Below are 18,044 nucleotides of genomic sequence, written 5' to 3' on the forward strand. Positions count from 1 at the left end.
CAAGTATTTATCTACACAAATATATGCATTCCCAGATAGGAGTGGTGTCTTAATTTTACCTCCAGCAGGACAATCTAATATCTTAAACACATTGATTTCCAGCCCCCACACTCACATTTGGGATCTCCTTTCTTGTCTTTCATTCCTCCACATATTTGTGTCTAACTGCTCTCTTACAATTTCTCTAGAGAAAAGACAGGGCACTTAGGAGATGCATAAATAAAATAACCAGCCCAGAATAGATTTCCTGTAAGTCTGCACTGCATGTGTGCGTACTAAGGGGCTTCCAGTTTTTTTGTTTTTTTTTCCTGATTACAAGAAGTATGTCTTATTGAGTAAATAAGTGATTCTGCCTTCCCTGAGGGAAAAATGGATACTCACTAGGATTCTCTGCTTTCTCAATATCTCAATATTGCAGCCCAGCCCGTCCATCTGGTGACACAGGGCTGCAGTCCAGCAAAGGAAAAGTGCAAGTCACATTCTAGAGTTCGGTAAATGACATATGGTTACTCCAGGATGCAGTAGAAACCTTCAAGTGCTTATTCAATCAATTAATATTTTTATTTTAAATTGTGCTGATAGTGATGTGCCCAGATTTACTTAGTGAGCAATAACTGAAAGCAGAATAACCTGCCAGCCTTTGTTTTCTAGTTCAGATCATTAGCTACTGGGCCACGCTGCCTGATTGCTGCAAGCACAATTACTGAATTACTAGATGGCACTGAGCAGAGCAGTTATGCAATGGTTTGTTTTGCTCCCTCTCACCTTAAAAAGCTGGGTCTGAAATCTGCGCCATTCATTGTCTATGCGCAGTTTGTATGCACACTTTAGGTTTTCTCTACAAGCTCTGCTTTTGTTACTTTTTTAAAAAGATGTGTGTATTAGTTAACTGCCAACTCTAAATTGGCCCTGTATGAATGAGTGTGCCCTACAGTGAACTGGCACCAATCCAGGGCTGGTTCTGAACTTGATATTGATGTTGCCTTTATGGGCATTATCCCTATGTGATGCTGTATTGGATTAATGGTTAACACAATCTCAGAATGTAGGACGTTAATATAAGCTGTGGACGTTGACCTAGACACAGACAGGCAGACACGCTCATGTCACCCAACACACGTTTATTTTCCATTCCTAGTTACAGTTCCGTACTCACAACCCCACAGTCCCCAAAGTCCTGGCCACACAACACAATGCCTTTCCACTCTTCAGGCTGCCTCCTTGTCTTCCTCCCGACGTTGTACAACTTCCACCCGACTCTTGTCCCACTCTGAAGGGAGTGGCCCCTTTAAATAAGCACCCGGATGTGCTCCAGGTGTGTTCCCGGCAATCTCCCACCGATACGCCCCAGTGTGCCCGAAGTGCCGGCTGTCTCCCCGGAAGCACTCCGGGTGTCCCTGTTCCTCTTCCCCCCCCAGCATTTCCTGGTGTGGTGGAAGTGCTGAGGTCCAGGGTCTTCCAGGTATTGGGGTCCCCCTGGCGGTAACCACGGGTCCCTACAGGGTCAAGCTTCCCAGCGGCCCCCAGGGCGGTCGCTCCCTCGAGGTCTGGAGGAGGCACAGGCCCTCCTTCGGTCTTCTCGGGAGTCCTGGCTAGGTACCACCCACATCCGGGTACCACAAAGCCCATTTGGGCAGTGTATTAATAAAAAAGAATGGGCAGCAAGAAAAAAGCTACAGTTTGGTGCCAAAAACTTCATTAGACTTAGCTTGGTGGATCCAGATAAAGTGCTGCTACTACTGCTTCATATTAAGCTTGGCTTAATGAAGCAGTTTGTCAAAGCCTTGTCAAAAGATGAAGCCTGTTTTATGTACTGTATTTGTGCCGAACGTTTCTGGGTTTGTCTGAGGCCAAATCAAAGGAGGAAATTTTTTGCTGGGCCCGATATTAGAAAACTGATTTCTGGTGCAGAATTTAATGGACTGATGAACAACCTGAAACAAAGGGTTTGAGTATCATTCAAGAAAGTAAGTTTTTAGGTAAGAATAAAGATACAAACTATTAAGAAATTGTGAAAAATGTCTGAAGTCTGAAAATTATCTTTTTGGAATCACATATAGAATGTTTTCCTGAATATTTTTGAGCTTTGAGTGAACAGCAGGGTGAACGATTCCATTAGGATAACAAAGATATGGAAAGAGGGTACCAGGGACATTGGGATGTCAGTATGATGGTGGACACACTAGAAAAAGTTTACAACCTGCCAAAAAAGTGGCAAAAATATATATATTATATATGTATCATTGTTTTCTTTATATGTGTATAAAAATATTACAATGTTATGTTAAATTGACTTAGAATAATATTTCCTACAAAAATAGTTAACGACATGATATCTGTGGCTGAATATTTGTTCAAATGAACTGTACAGAATAATGTAGAAGGTTACAGAATAGATAGCCACTTTACCTTATATGGGAAAGTGTAATAGAAGGCTCTAGGCAGATGTATGAGGTAGGTGAATAAGCAGCAAGCAAGGGTGGCACAGTTGAAATGGGTAAAAATAAAATGGGAAGGTTGATAGCTGGCATCCTTATATATAGTTGTCAAAAAGAATGAAGCAAGATGCTAATAAAAAACCTGAGGGATAACCTAATAATTTGCAAACCAAAACTTGATTAATTAGACAAGAAAACAAAATTTTAGATATTTTATTCATTGCAAAGTTATTTGATTTTCCAGTGTGCACACAGGAGAGCTGAGTCTAATCTAATAACCATAGAAATTCATGACAAGGTATTTTGCCTCTTGAGCACAATGACTGACACTGACAAGAAAATGGTATACATCAGATTATCATTACAAAGATTACTTAATATTTTGCTGTATTGCATATTTTCTTTTTCTTAATCATAATCAATCCATCCATTATCCAACCCACTATATCCTAACTACAGGGACACGGGGGTCCACTGGAGCCAATCCCAGCCAACACAGAGTGCAAGGCACAAAACTAATCCTGGGCAGTGTGCCAGCCCACCGCAGTTAATCAAAATCAAGTTTAGTCATTTTTGTTCAGGTCTAGGGTGCATCAGAGGCCCACAGTGCTTACCTAAATTTAGAAACAGTGTAAAGATGCTCATATTCTATACATCGTTTTTATATATGTTGTGATAATATCAGATATCGAGGGTGTCTGGGAAACCAGCTGGCCCCATTTAATCCATAGGAGTAATGGGAGATAAGTTTCCAAAATGATCAGCACCAAAGATGCTAAAATTGCAAAATAAAGTAGTGCTTCTGAGAAGTCTGTCTCAGTTGCTGGATGTTGCCTTCTTCTAGTCCCTGCTGGTTTTATAGCGCTGCTTCCCAAAAGGGGCAGGTCCTAATGATTTGGACCCAGAAGTGATGTCACTCATCTTCCGGTTACCAAATGGGAAAACAGATTGTGTTAACAAAGGTGCCCCCTACTGACCTAGGGTGGTATTGCTTACCTCTGTAGAGCCTTAAGGATGCCCCCACTAGCACATGCCTGACCATGCAAATATATAAGACCTATGCTTTTACTTCATGGTGAATGCCTGTTACGAAAGTGTTAAGTGATAATACAAGAGATAAGTAATTTTATTCTTCATGAATGAGAGAACTAATACTAGAGCAGTGTTTCTTAAACTATGGGTATGATGTCTGAACTTGTGTTGCACTGACTTGTGAATTACAACAGTATTAAATAAGAAAGTGCCACTTGTGATGGTCCGCTGCTTACACGGGGAAAAAAATCCCCTAGGATTATAATCAGTGCTGATTCTGCACCTATCCCCCTCTTTCCCCAGAAAGACAAAAAGCTGTGATTCTTCAAGGGAGACCCATCTTCCCTTGGGCAATAACTGTTGGTAGTTCCATAAAGGGGATGGAAGACACGGAAAAGCCAAAACTGAGTTGCAGGAAACAAAAGTTTAAGAACCAATGTACTAGAGAGAATCCTTGTAATTATGAGTCAAAATACGAACAAGTGTCATTGTTTCTGTGATTGTACCCTGTATTGGATTGTTGCTCCCTCCAGATGTGATTCCTGTCTTGCTCTAGAAGTTCTGGCCTACTGAGACACTAAATAGAGCAAGGTGGGTAAAGATAATGGATGGATTGATCACCTATATAAACAATTAATGGAACGAAACAGTAAACTACAGGTATGTGTTTAAAGTTACTTTGGCTGATATGTCAAGTGGAAAGACTGCATGCTTTCCTATATTCATAATACTAATACAATAACTCATATAAGTAAGTAGATAGTTGGCTGTTTTTAGTCACACCCCTGAATATTTTAGTGCTACCCACCTTAACTTGACCTACAGTACAGTTGCCAGATGGCCATACACTCAAGAGTACAGAATGCTGGTTGATGTTCCCAGGTTTATACTAACAGCCACTTTACATAAAAGGATACAAAAGGTTATGGGGTGTGTGGTAGGGATTGGTAGTTAACCTTTTGGAAATTTTCCATTTTATTTTGCCAGCTTGCAGACCTGGATTCTACAAAGCCTTTGCTGGAAATACAAAGTGTGCTAAATGCCCTCCGCACAGCTTCACTTTCGAGGAAGGCTCAGCTGTATGTACCTGTGAAAAGGGCCACTTCCGATCAGAGAAAGACCCCCCCATCATGGCGTGCACAAGTAAGGAGGTGGGACCTGGGGCGCCAAAATACATATCTGTATCTGTGTTTATATGTATGTGTAGGAGAAAGAGAATCAGAGAGAGAAGGTTCCCTTTTTCTATTCAAGTGGGGATCTAAAGATTTTAAACAACAACATCTCAGACAGTTAAAGAGCACTTTTTTTGGAGGAGTGGTTCCCAAAATGAGTCCTGGGGACGACCCCCTGTGGCTGCAGGTTTTTGTTCCAACCAACTTCCATTTTTCATTGGACTTCTGGCATAATAAAGTGAACCATTATTTCCCAGTTTCTGTACTTCGGGATCAATGTAGAAATTATTTAATTATTTTATATTGGTAATTATTTATTAAAATGTACTAAGCAGTTATATGGGAAATGTGTAGTCTTTTATTTACCTTAACATTATTTTCTTCCTGAATTTCATTCTGTTTTTCCAGGTATTCTTGTTATTTAATTGATTATTTACTAATTAGCGAGTCTGACACTGAAGTCTTTGCTGCTTTCATCATCCTGGGTGTCTGCTGTGCTGGTTGTTAATGATCACTATTAGGGTCAAATAAAGGAAGAAATCTACACAGAAAAAGGAAAAATAATAGGAAAACAACAAAAGAGAGTTAAGCATTTAAAGCTTTAGAAAAAATACAAATATTTCTAAATGTCTTATAAATGTAAAAACCTTACTGTCATGCTTTTCTGAATGCAAAATAAGAGAAGAGTTAAAAAGACCAGCTAATTAAATGAGATCACTTGTTATCGATTATTATCTCTGATTGTGGATCTGGTAAGAACAAAAACCTGAAGCCCCAGGACTAAGATTGGGAACCACTGGTCTAGGTGAAGTGACATACTGAGAACTGCAATATAACCAAACCTACTATTCCTTCCTTATAATTAGCCCTTTTAAATTCAGTAAACATCTACAGTTCATACTCACTGCCATCCAGAGGGGAAAAAGAACTTTAAATTGACTAATTATATCAGCTGAGAAGCCAGGAGAGAATGGAAAGTAAAGATTTGTATGTTCAGGTGCACTTATATTGCGACCTGACCAGCTTCACTGTCTCGGAAGTAAACATAAAGTAAGTGAGATCCTCACTTAGCTTCTTCCAAATATTCACTACATTATTTCAACAAAAGTCTTATTACTAATGAGAAGAAAACTGATTTTTTTGGATCATTTTGGTCCCTATTTGAGTTGCACAAAAGGAATCAGCATCCAGAATATGCGCTTGCATGTTCACATTTCTGTGTGTAAGTTGTGTATGAGGTTGTGTGAACAATGTATATTATAGGGAGATTTACAATTTAGAAGAATAAATTGAATTAAAATTGCCTTTTTTGTTCATGCTGGAGCATGACAGTATTTATTATTTAATTTAGGATGGTATACTGCTGTCTAATAGCTTCTGAAATTGAGTTTCATTTCCCTTTGAGAATTTTTTTGTCCAGTACTCCAAATGCTGATGCCATATGAGTGGGTGAAAGCATGCACATGAATATGTCCTGCAATGCACTGAGGGATAGCTCTGGAGATGCATTTACATTTGCCAGGTTTAGCTCCAAATCTTAAATCTTAATTTGGTATTATGGTGTATATAATAAATTAGTTATAGAGAATGCTCTTACTTAGAATATGTATACCTTAAGGAGGCAAAATGTATCATACACTGATACACACCGAGTCATTTGCATATCCAAGGCCACACCTCCTTGTTCTTCTGACCAGCATCACACAGAACAGCCTCTTTTCATGACACATACAGACTTAAATGCTGTGTGTGAAAGTCTGCTGCAGTGCCACTCTGATCTGTTCTCTCTGAGTGTCAGCTCCCTTTTAAGTACACACCAATCAAGGTTTTTAATCATCAGACCCCGTGTGCACCTACACAATACAGGAGATTAAAGTCTTGTTGGTAGGATAGCTACAGGTTCTTAACAAAACAGATTTGATTATAAAACAATGATTATGAAAAATAACATGCCCTACTTGTCTAACAAAACTGATGACTTCACTTACCTGTTTTTATGGGGCAGAGAAAATGTCTCCAAATTAAGAATTACAAACTGGGAGCAAAATGTGGTGAGCCTCACTCTTTTCCCATCCTAAATGCTGTCAGTTTCATGGTATCAGCACTCACCATTGTACTCTTCATCATTAATGAGATGCTTCACACAGACAAACACTAATGCCTGCCAGGGGCTCAGATTCATTTGTTTCCTATGAAAGTCTCCTTCTTTCTCTACTCCTCTTGATTTAAAGGTCACATTCCTATTTCTTGCTGATGGGCTGCTGCCCCTCAAGCATCACACCCTATCCAGCCTGAAAAGAGCTGTCTGCCATCCACAATATATTCTCAGATATTTAGTAACGGGCAAAGAGTGATTTATAACTTCCCAACATCTTTATAAAATTTACTTTAGGGATCCTCACAATTTTGATTTTCAGGCTTTCAGGGACTATATGAGAATAATTTGTGGGTCCCAGACCCCACAGTAATGACTTATTTCACACATTTTTATATATTATTTATGGATGTGAGAATAAGGGTAAGTTTTTACTACTTGTTAGCTTGTATACATGGATATGAGTGTGGTTACAATAGATGGGATGAATGTCTTTTCATTATTGTATATATTGAACATAGGAAAGCACAAATATAATGTACATACTGTATGTACAGTACATGACTTAAGCCAATGTACTAAACCCATCTTGCAGGCTAATATAATTTTTGTTTCCAACACTTTAGAGCACATTTGTGCACAGTACACATCCAAAAATGCACACACTTGCGTATACCTTGTTTGATCAACACTAAAAACTTTGACTGTCTGTCATCTCTGTATGGGCACAAACCGCTAGTATTTCTAGACAATACAAAGACATTCACTGTTACATGTGAGCATTGATGTCTAAGGATCCTACATTTATTGTTTCTCATAACAATGCTAATGTACAGTATGTTTCTCAGTTTATTCTAAAAAAATATTTATTTGTTTCATATTTTAGACATGGCTAACTTCTGATTGCATTAACTTAGGGAAACATGGCACCGTCATCAGATAAAGACAGGCAATCATCTCTAGCTAAGTAAGGTCACTTTATAACTCTGTGTCTGTAAATTATAGCCCAGCTGTCAGGAACATTGCCATCTGGTTTTAATATGAAATTTCAAACTTTGATGTAAGTGGTTTGCTTCCTGTTAGGAAATTTGCTTTCCTTTTTGTTGTCATTGCTGGTTTGAGATGCATGTCATCTACAGTGCATTAATAATGCAGCATGCTATAAGTTGAGTGGTTATTTCTAGTTCTCTGTTAAGCTGTTGTAAGTTGTAATGGGCAAAATATACAGTAGTGCATTCTAACACAGGTATAATACCATAAAATTGTAAAATATGAAAATGTAATTACACTTATGAATCAATATAAAATACCCAACCAAGCATCCTACCCCCAAGTCACACAACCAAACAAGACTAGAATACTCTAGTCCTGTATTGGTTCAGAGAGACACTGAACACCTTATGTACACAGTGAATCCATAGTACAGGTTTTGTAGTTGTTTAACCACTATTATGGGCAAGCAGGAAAAGGCAAGTTTGAAGACAGAAGATATCTGGTTTTAAATAACATAATCTTTCTCTTCTGCCTCTAAAAGCCCATTCCTTTTAGTAAATCTTACAGAATTCTAATTATTAAAATGTACAATCCTTATCATCTTGTTGAACTAGGATATAAATTTTAAGATGATCTGAAAAGTGCTGACTGGTAACTTAGCAGAGGGCTAGAGGAAGGGGGTTGTGTATTAGGAGTGAGGAAGGATTAGAATCTGCAAATAGAAACGCTAAGCTTTATATGCCATAATTTCGAAGCACTTCTTACTCTTGGTTCAACCATCAACACCTAGTAAAGGAAATTAACACAAAAGACAACATGATAAAATTCAGAAAAAAATTGTGCTATCTAGCAGTCCTGATATGAGACACCAATGTACTTGTCATAGCTATAGTAACAATACTGCTTTGTTTTCTCAGGACCACCTTCCGCTCCGCGAAACGTGATGTTCAACATCAATGAGACCTCTCTGTTTCTTGAATGGAGTCCACCAAGTGACACAGGAGGCAGGAAGGACCTGACCTACAACGTGGTGTGCAAGCGGTGTGGGCCGGAGCCCCGGCAATGTGAGATGTGTGGGAGCAGCCTGCGCTTTGTCCCACACCACCTGGGCCTCACCAACGCATCAGTGACTGTGCTGGATTTCATCCCTCAGGCCAACTACACCTTTGAGATTGAGTCTCTGAATGGAGTCTCAGCATTCAGTTCCTCCCCCAAGTCAGTGGCAACTGTCACCATTCCCATTGATCAAACTGGTAAGTACCATGTGATAATCAGAAGTTACCACCTGACTAACATACTAATAGCTTTAATAAATTGTTTGGATTCTGTGCAAGACATAATAAGTGTCTCTTGTTTCTTTGGATGTCACCATCTGTTATATGTTGTCAGAACTGTCTGTAATACAAGCATCTAAGTAGGATGTTTCAGAAGAAATACTCTTTAGAACATAATTATAAGTAGGAAAGTTAATTTTGTTACCCTTGTGTCTGAGTTATGATGTTTTACATTGACGTCTCTTCTTACATATAGGTGATTTTTCACTCTCCTAGTGTGTCTTTTTTACTGTTTGTTTTTGGGCATAAACAAATATAATCTTTTCAGTTACCTTTGAGAAGAACTGAAATTCGGAACAGATAGAAAGCCAGTTAAAATTAAAAGGAAAAATGCTTCAAGTCTTTGAATTCTCTTTCAACTATAAACCTTTAAGAAGAATTTAAAATGCTCAATTAATAAAAAAAATAGCATGTCAGCATCTCGGAAGGCTATTGCAAATCAAACACAGTAAATAGCCATTAATACATAGGAAATTCACCTCACTGATATGTTAAGATTGTTTGTTTTTTAAATTTATTATTTATTTTAAATTGTTATTCCATTTATTTCACTTTCTGGGATGATTTTTGCATTTAAAACCATAGTTATTATGGGTTTTGTCATGATTAGAAGTCATAAATATTGTAAAAAGGCCTCCAAAATAAGTCCCAGAAGCATTCCAAGGGCCTCATGTATAAATGGTGCATACACACAAAAATGTTGGTATGCTTGTTTCCACGCACACTTTGAGATTTATAAAAACTAAACTTGGCATAAAGCCATGCACATTTTCACAGCAGCCACACCCCATGTGTACGCAAGTTTCTGCTTGGTTTTGCAAACTGGCAGCATCCAGCGTCAAAGCAGTGGTACTGTTTCTGTGTGGTCTTCTTTTTTTTCAGGTTCACATCAATGACGCCGGATTCATTAAATACAGCTAAATTAATTACATATTGTTTACAAATTTAATTCACTTGATTGTAATTGTGCACGGAATGGCCAAACTATTCCAACTACCATAGCTGTTTTAGCGTTGTCAGAAGATATTGCAAATGGGAAAAATGAAAAACAAGCTCATTTTTATAGATGATGACAACTGGGTTCTAAGTCGATTTCAGTTTCCAAGAGCTATACACTTGGTGCTGTGTACTGATCTGGCAAAGGCAGACTTTGAATAATTGTGCTCTACCTGCTCCTTTGTAAGTTATGTCCATCCTTTAGTTTTTTAGCCATAGGAGCATTTAAATGTAAACTTGCTGACCATTTGGGCATTTCACAAACATCTCTGAGTCGCGCCATGCCAACTGGGATGGTATTATCCACTTTTCATCCAAATGTATAGCATTTCTTTATGCTGTGGTTGAACCGGCAAACACGAAAGTGCAATTCGAAGCAGTGTCCAGTTTTCCAAATGTAATCAGAGCGGTCAGCTGCATGCATACTGTATTGCTATTTCAATGATGCTGGACAAGTTACATCAGACAGGAATGAATCACCAAAAGAATGAGCTGGCATTACATCATCTATAGCAGGAGAGCTTATAAAAATGTCAACTATGCACAGACAGAGAGTCATCTCAAAGAGCCACGTATAGATCAGAGAATATACAGTATCCATTGTTGTGCTGATGCTACATTATAGAGGCACCTTCATAGAATGAATAAGCCTATGTAAATAGATAGCATTTCCACTCTATTAACGTGCTGCTCTATAGTCCACAGCAAGTGTGTCGCATTGTGCAAGAATGTAGCATGCTGCATAATGTGACACACAATCGTGGCTTACCTGTACCTGAAAAGATGAAGGAGACAACCAAAGAAAATCTTTAAAAGTAAATGCATAAAAATTTCAAAATGGAAAAAGAAAGGCAAAAGGGATTTGCCTATAAAGACTGTACAAAGGAAACAAGTCCAAATTCACAATCCAGTAAACAGTAATTCCAAAAACAGAAGCAAGGAATCCAGTAACCAGAATTAACAAATAAAGGCAATATTTACACATTCCAATAATACACAAACTATGGACCACTAAGGGACTCGCTTCCCAGCCTGTATTTATTAGCTAAGGGTGGTCCGTTAGATGTAACATAAGGATGGTCCGGGCTCTTGTGTTCCATGCATCATACATAGATAATTTACTATATAATAAAACACTAAGGTCTTTGTCAGTCCAGTCCCTGCAAACATTCTGATTGGTCAGCTTGACACACAAGGAGGAGTAAAGTCATAGGAGCCACACCGAGAGTCTTAGAGGCAGGCTTTACGGGAATATGTTTAATAGAGGGAACGCCAATCCAGAGAGGTTGAAATACATGAGGACACAAGAAAAGGTGCAGTAGATACATGTAGGGCAAGAGATATGTATTTTTAAATTTATTCTATTACCTGTCTTCAACAGAAAATGGAGCTAGTAAATAATAAACAGAGCAATATTAACAAAAATTGCATAAACAATTGAAACATACTTAAAACTAAGTAAAGAAGACTGAAAACAGAAAAAATCACATAAGACAGGCTTTTTTTAAGAGTTTTTGGGGTTGCTGAATTCATTTTCAATGTTACTTTTTTAAAATGTATGGTAATTATCAAGTAAAATTTTGTTTTTCACAGGCTGGCATAATGATGTGAGACATATGATATCATTGTCGCAACAACATAAAAAGTCACCCCAGATGTTCAGAGTCATGTGGGATTAGGAAAATAGCAGTGAACCTTATGTTTACATTTGCTTTTCTTGTTTATTCCAGTTAAAAACAATGTTTGGTGCAAACTTCTACTATGATTTAGGATTTTGTCTTTAATTTAGCGAAATGATCGGTTCGAGTTTGAAACACATTTATTCTTCTTGTCCCTTTATTTTCCATTTGCTCTGCAGAACACATTTATAGATTATTCTGCCATCTACACAGGCACCATAGTAAAAGGTAAAAAAAAAAGAAAGGGAAGAGAAGTTAACAGTTGACCTCTACGTATTGAGTCGACAACAATGATAATCACTTTTTCAATAAAGTTCAACCTAAACAAAACACAGAAACATGGAAATCAAGTTTTGTAAATCTTTAAATTCAGTTGATTACTAAATGGTAGAATGAGAACTTCCACTTACGTTATATTTGTATAGTCATATGACTACTTGATGTTGACCCCAGAGCTAGAGTGATAGATTTTATATTTGGGAAGTCTAAAGCACAAATCAGGTGGGTGCCATTAAATAAGGAAGAAGTTGTAATGTTACTGACTACTTATAGTAAGTTTCTTTACTTGCTTCAAGTGCAATGTATGGCTGCTTTATTACTGATTGTGGATCATTTCAAAGCATAAATAAAAGTACTTAAAGTATTCTAGCATGGAGTTTTGTTCCTTTGCAGGGAACTCATGTAAGAGAACCCCAGAGCAGTTAACTTAATTATTCTTGACCCTTCTGTGCTACTGGAGAACATGAAAGTGATGCTCTCCACAGTTGTCCCAACATAAGTCTGAAGGCAGGCAAAAAAGAAAACACCATCCCTAACTGTGCCAACCCTTGAGATAATACTTGAGTTGAGCTTTAGTAAGATGGCACTGGAAAACAGAATGATTGTTCTCAGTTTGCCACTAAAGCTCATGTAGAGCCCGAAATGAAGAAAGGCCTAAAGACTGGTATAATTGGAATTATACAAGGGTCAGTGGTAAGGAGTCAAGCTTCTGAAGCTGTTCAGCAGATATATCGACAGGGAGGTGTTTAATACTTTACTGATTTTATTTACTTATTTGGCCTAAGCCTTTATCTAAGTCCATCCATCCATCCATTTTCTAACCCACTGAATCCGAACACAGGGTCACGGGGGTCTGCTGGAGCCAATCCCAGCCAACACAGGGCACAAGGCAGGAACCAATCCTGGGTAGGGTGCCAACCCACCGCAGAACACACACACAAACACACCCACACACCAAGCACACACAGTCAACTTACAACATATGTGATACAATTGGTTACATTTCACTTTTCCAGTTGGAACACAGGCAGGTGAAATGACTTACACATAGTGTCAATAACTGGATATGAACACATAACCTCAGGGTTTGAAGTCCACAGTCTTAACTACTATGCCACACTGAAAAGTTTTCTAACTTAATTCATTAACATTACATAAACCACCATTAGACTTTTGCCGCACTGAAGGGCAACCAAGAGCAATTTTTGCAGAATATTGGTGACATTAGGAAATATACGGAATATAAAATGACACTGAGAGATATAAATGGTAATGAAAAGCTTTCAAAGCCCAAAAGTAGAGGGCTACTAAAATTTAAAAGGAATGTAATTTCCATACTGTGATCAATTTTGGAAAGACTTAAACAGATGTGTATCATTTAGATATTTAATCTGCAGAGTGGAAACATTTTGTTCAGAAATTTTCAACAAGAAAGTCATATGCACATAATGAAATGTTCTGATTAGAGGACCATTCTGCCTAACACAGCATGTCAAATGTTATTCACTTAATGTCTTTTGAACAGTATAGAACTGAGATTATTAGCTCCTCAAGCTGCTGTTTTCAATCACTCTGGTAAATAGTTGTAATCATGGATTTACATTTCACTGTGAGAAAAATTCTAATTTATTTGTGGTAGGAACATATTGAAGAAAACAGGGAAAAGATTTGAATAGGGAAAAGTTGTCAGTTGTTACTCACCTTCCAATATACACTTCTGGAGAACAGTTTTGGAATAAATCCATATTACAGCTTTTATGCAAATTTAAGCTGTTCAAGTCCAGTGAATAATCCGATAGGTTACGAAAGTAAATGGTAAATTGCCAGAGGACAGAAAAAAAGTTTTGATTACCAAAAACTGAAAAATATAGTTAGTTTCAGAGTTATACAAAAAGACCCTTTTCAAAGAATAAATAATGGGTTACAATGGAAGTTAATTAGGCATTGATACAAACTATTCTTCCATGTGTCCCAACTTTGTGGATTACTTAAAAACCATTTATTTGTATAAAAACAGTGTTGGAAAAAACTTTGTTACTACACTATGAAGTTATTTGGATGTGTAAATTGCTATTAAAATGGCAAGAAAGTCCAATAGACCATTAAAACTATTTAAAGTGTAGGTCTTTCCTTTAGAGAAATTGCAAAGGATTTCAAGGTGTTAGTGAGTATAGTTTCCTACATCATCAAAAGGAACTTGGAAATTTCTGACAGGAACAGGTCTGGCAGACCCAAAGCCACAACAGAATCAGAACACAGACTTCAGAGAGTGAACAGCTCAAGTCAGCATTCAGTTAAATGCTTTCCTCTTGTCCACACCTCAATAGCTGCATGTTACTACAGCTTACTAAATTAATTTTGACCTGTTGTTCTTAGTTGTTAAATGATTATAGACAGTTTTGGTAATTTTTATCTCCAGTAACTTGGTACTGGTATTCGGCAAGCCTTTTTGACATTTAATGTCTCTTGCAAACTCTTGTTTTAGATATCTGCAGTTACATTTTCACTATTTAAAACTTGTGTTTGATATATTGATAATTCCTTTTTGACTGGTGAAACTGACAGACTTTGCTTACTAACTTCTATTAACTTTATATAGTATAGAGCAGTTCCACAATACCTATAATTGTACTTTGGAGTTTTAGTTCTGTGATGGTGGCAGTGAAGATGATGATAACAATGAGAATGTGTGCCTTGGTTTTGATTCTAGTGTCTTACAAATACATCAGTCTAACTAAATGATGAATTTTGAATCTAAAATGACTTAAAATGATATTCTCTGCAACCAGACATTGTCAGGGGTTTAAGTGAGCTAGGAGAAAGATGAAACCCTCAGATAGATAGATAGATAGATAGATAGATAGATAGATAGATAGATAGATAGATAGATAGATAGATAGATAGATAGATAGATAGATAGATAGATAGATAGATAGATAGATAGATAGATAGACAGATGCTCTATAAATCAACCAATCAATAAATAAATATTATATTAAGACAAACAATAAATAACATGGTAAATAGAGGTCAGAGCAGAATTAAAAAACCAAACATGACAAGAAGAGTCCTTGATTCAAAAGAAAACATGAGCAAACATATGAAATTTGTTTTATTAATTAATCAGAAAGCTAGGATACTCAGTTTTCCTTGATAGTTTTCTACATAGTTCCAGATTAATGATATCTCACATCGATTTCAGTCATGTGGTAGCGCCATTCTGATGGTCAGTTAATAATATGACCAAAGGCATAAAAAATTCATAAAACGGAGTTGCAATAAGCAAAATGAACTTACAAAATGTCAATGAAATGATGTCACTGTCATAACGATAACATGAATTATAAGATGAATAAAACCACTTTCATCAAACTGTACTGGTAATAGCCAGGTAGGTTGTCCTCCCTAGTATGTGTCACAATATATTTTGCTGAGACTTTATAGCACCCTCTAGTGGCTTTGTATTAACTAGGTCTATATAGTTACTGCCTGCTGTGACCATAAAAGAGATGATACATGGGATTCCTTCACAACATATATTTTTTTTCCTCCATTCATACTAATATGCTTTTAATATGTACTCACGGTCACAGAGGGCAGGCAAAGCCTATTCTATCACCGTCAGGTGCAAGGAAGGACAAAGCCCTTGACAAGGGAACACTGAGTCCCAACGGGCTAGTTTAGCATCATCAGTAGAACTAAACCGCCTGATTCTGGGATTAAGGTAGGTCAATTTAGGCAGAGAAAACTCACACAGACAGAGGTGAGGCAGAGGCAGTGACTGAGCTGATATCTGAACCCACTATCTACGACCCTACATTTGCTTTAGCATTTTCAAAGTCAAAGAATTTAAAATGTATCATTATAAAAAAAGTGTTTGAATGCTACATTTTGCAAAGATGTGATCGTCCAATGTGTTTTTGTATAACACACATTTATTTCTCTAGGAAAAAGCATCTTTCAAAATGCATGTCAGTGTGTTCCTTCAGTGTGCACATTGAACTTTAAGTGCTATACCAGAATAAAAAAAGTGATTCATTAATAAAAATAGACTTACTGTACAGTACTTCCATTTAGGCCGGAGTTGCTTACAGCCTTTCTTTACATTGTATTTGCATTTATAAGCCGATTCCTTTTGTATTTAAAAAATAATTAAGACAAATTTTAAAAATATGTATAATTTTTACACTAATGTCTTTATTTGTCTCTGGGGGAATTTAGCTTTTTACAGAAGATCTTGGCAGTCACAGTCACAATGACGTATTATGCAGCTGCATTGATATTGGTATAAAGGAGCCCCAGTAGTGTTCCTTGGTGCATTTCTGTTGAATGATTCATTGACTGGGAGTCCTCAGCGTTAGTGGGGAGAGGATGTGCAGCATTCTTCATAATGACACTAAGTTTTGTTTTAATCCTCTCATTTACAATTTACTCATGGGGGTTCAGAGTACATCTCATAACTGGTACCTGGAGATCAAAAACTACAAGCATCAAAGCCAAAACGTGAGATAACTATTGAGGTCAAAAAACACCAGCAGGAAGTTGTTAACCAAAAATTGTTTAGCAAAATAGTTTGAAAGAATTAATAGAGTAGGTTTTTCAATTTACAACTCAAATGAAAAACTGATTTTCAAGAGGACCTTTTAACCTATTACATTATGGCACAACCTCAGAGGACACAAGTGCATTTGTCCTAACAACAGGACCTCCAAAAGGGCAGTGAGGATAATACACTAAAAGGCAGAAAAAAATATTACACAAAATTATAAACTATGAAAACAAAGGAGAATTGTCGCAGCTGGATGTTAGAATCAAACGTAGTGACTCATAAAATAATAAACAAATACACAAGTGTCTGATTACCAGAACCAATACAGAAAATGGAACTTAATCCTAACAGTAGGGGCCAGTCCTGCATCGGAGTCAAGTCTATGAAGAGCACTATCTGTTATACAGTTACTCACTCTCAATATCCATTTAGTCTAACCTACATGTCTTTGGGATGTGGAAGAAACTAGAGTACCTCAAAGAAAATCCACATGAATCTGGGAAGAATACAAACTATTCATAGACAGTGATCTGGCTAGGATACAAATCCAGTTTTAATGTACTTCAACTGTAGATAAATGAACATTAGGTTTAGTCCACATATGGAGTTCATTATTGCACACATGATTGTACACATACCTGTACAATGACTTTAATAAATTATGCAAACATACACATGTATTTTAGTTTTCTAGTCAGTTACTAAATAATTACTGTGCACATAGACTTTCATCAAAAAGAAAAGCAAAAATGAAAGCATGGCTGAAATAATGTTATTTCACTGTTTTCTTTTTCTTTTATAAAAATATTTTATTGATCTTTAAAAAATGCATTACAATGATTACATTACAAGTTAGTAAGCTAAACAATACAACATCTTATTTAAAACAGATCACATACCCCCTCCCCTACTCTTCCAGAGAGCAGAGAATGAAAAAAAGAAAGAAGAAGACATTTTGAAGTTGTCACTCGCAAAAGGTAAAGTGTACAAAAGGTTAACAACAATTCAGCATGCAGTTATTTAAGGACAAAATTTATGCATACCTTCCAGATTCAAACAAACTTTAAGATTGTTCCACATACAGTAAACTGTTGTTCTCCATTTGTGGGTAAAACAAAACATCCTTTTTACATGGTGTTAAGGTTAGGTGGGCAAGAGTTATTACAATTGAGCAGGATAACATAGTGTGCTGGTAGTGTACTTTTTCAATAATTGTTCATGCAGCAGTCATGTTCCATTGGGTGTTACCCCAGATAGTGTACTATAGATAGATAGATAGATAGATAGATAGATAGATAGATAGATAGATAGATAGATAGATAGATAGATAGAACTTTAATTTTCTCCAGGGTATATTTGGCTTTTTAGAAAAGCCCATTAAATAATTAATTACATAAATAAGTAGATATAGTACATAAATAAATGAATCAATTAATAAATAAATATACACAAACATTTTGGTGTAAACACACACTGG

General features: G+C 36.8%; 1 protein-coding gene across 3 annotated transcripts in view; it reads left to right on the forward strand.

Moving 5' to 3' along the window:
- The window catches only part of epha6 (eph receptor A6), a 371,198-nt gene that overhangs the window by 282,325 nt on the left and 70,829 nt on the right, over nt 1-18,044 (forward strand). For all 3 annotated transcript variants that reach the window (XM_039744991.1, XM_039744992.1, XM_039744993.1), the window contains exons 4-5: nt 4,458-4,613; nt 8,648-8,983. In XM_039744991.1, coding sequence (XP_039600925.1) covers nt 4,458-4,613; nt 8,648-8,983 — 492 coding nt within the window. The remainder of the gene's footprint in view (nt 1-4,457; nt 4,614-8,647; nt 8,984-18,044) is intronic.

The sequence above is a fragment of the Polypterus senegalus genome, chromosome 2 (genome assembly GCF_016835505.1).
Source record: "Polypterus senegalus isolate Bchr_013 chromosome 2, ASM1683550v1, whole genome shotgun sequence".
Classification (NCBI taxonomy): domain Eukaryota; kingdom Metazoa; phylum Chordata; class Cladistia; order Polypteriformes; family Polypteridae; genus Polypterus; species Polypterus senegalus.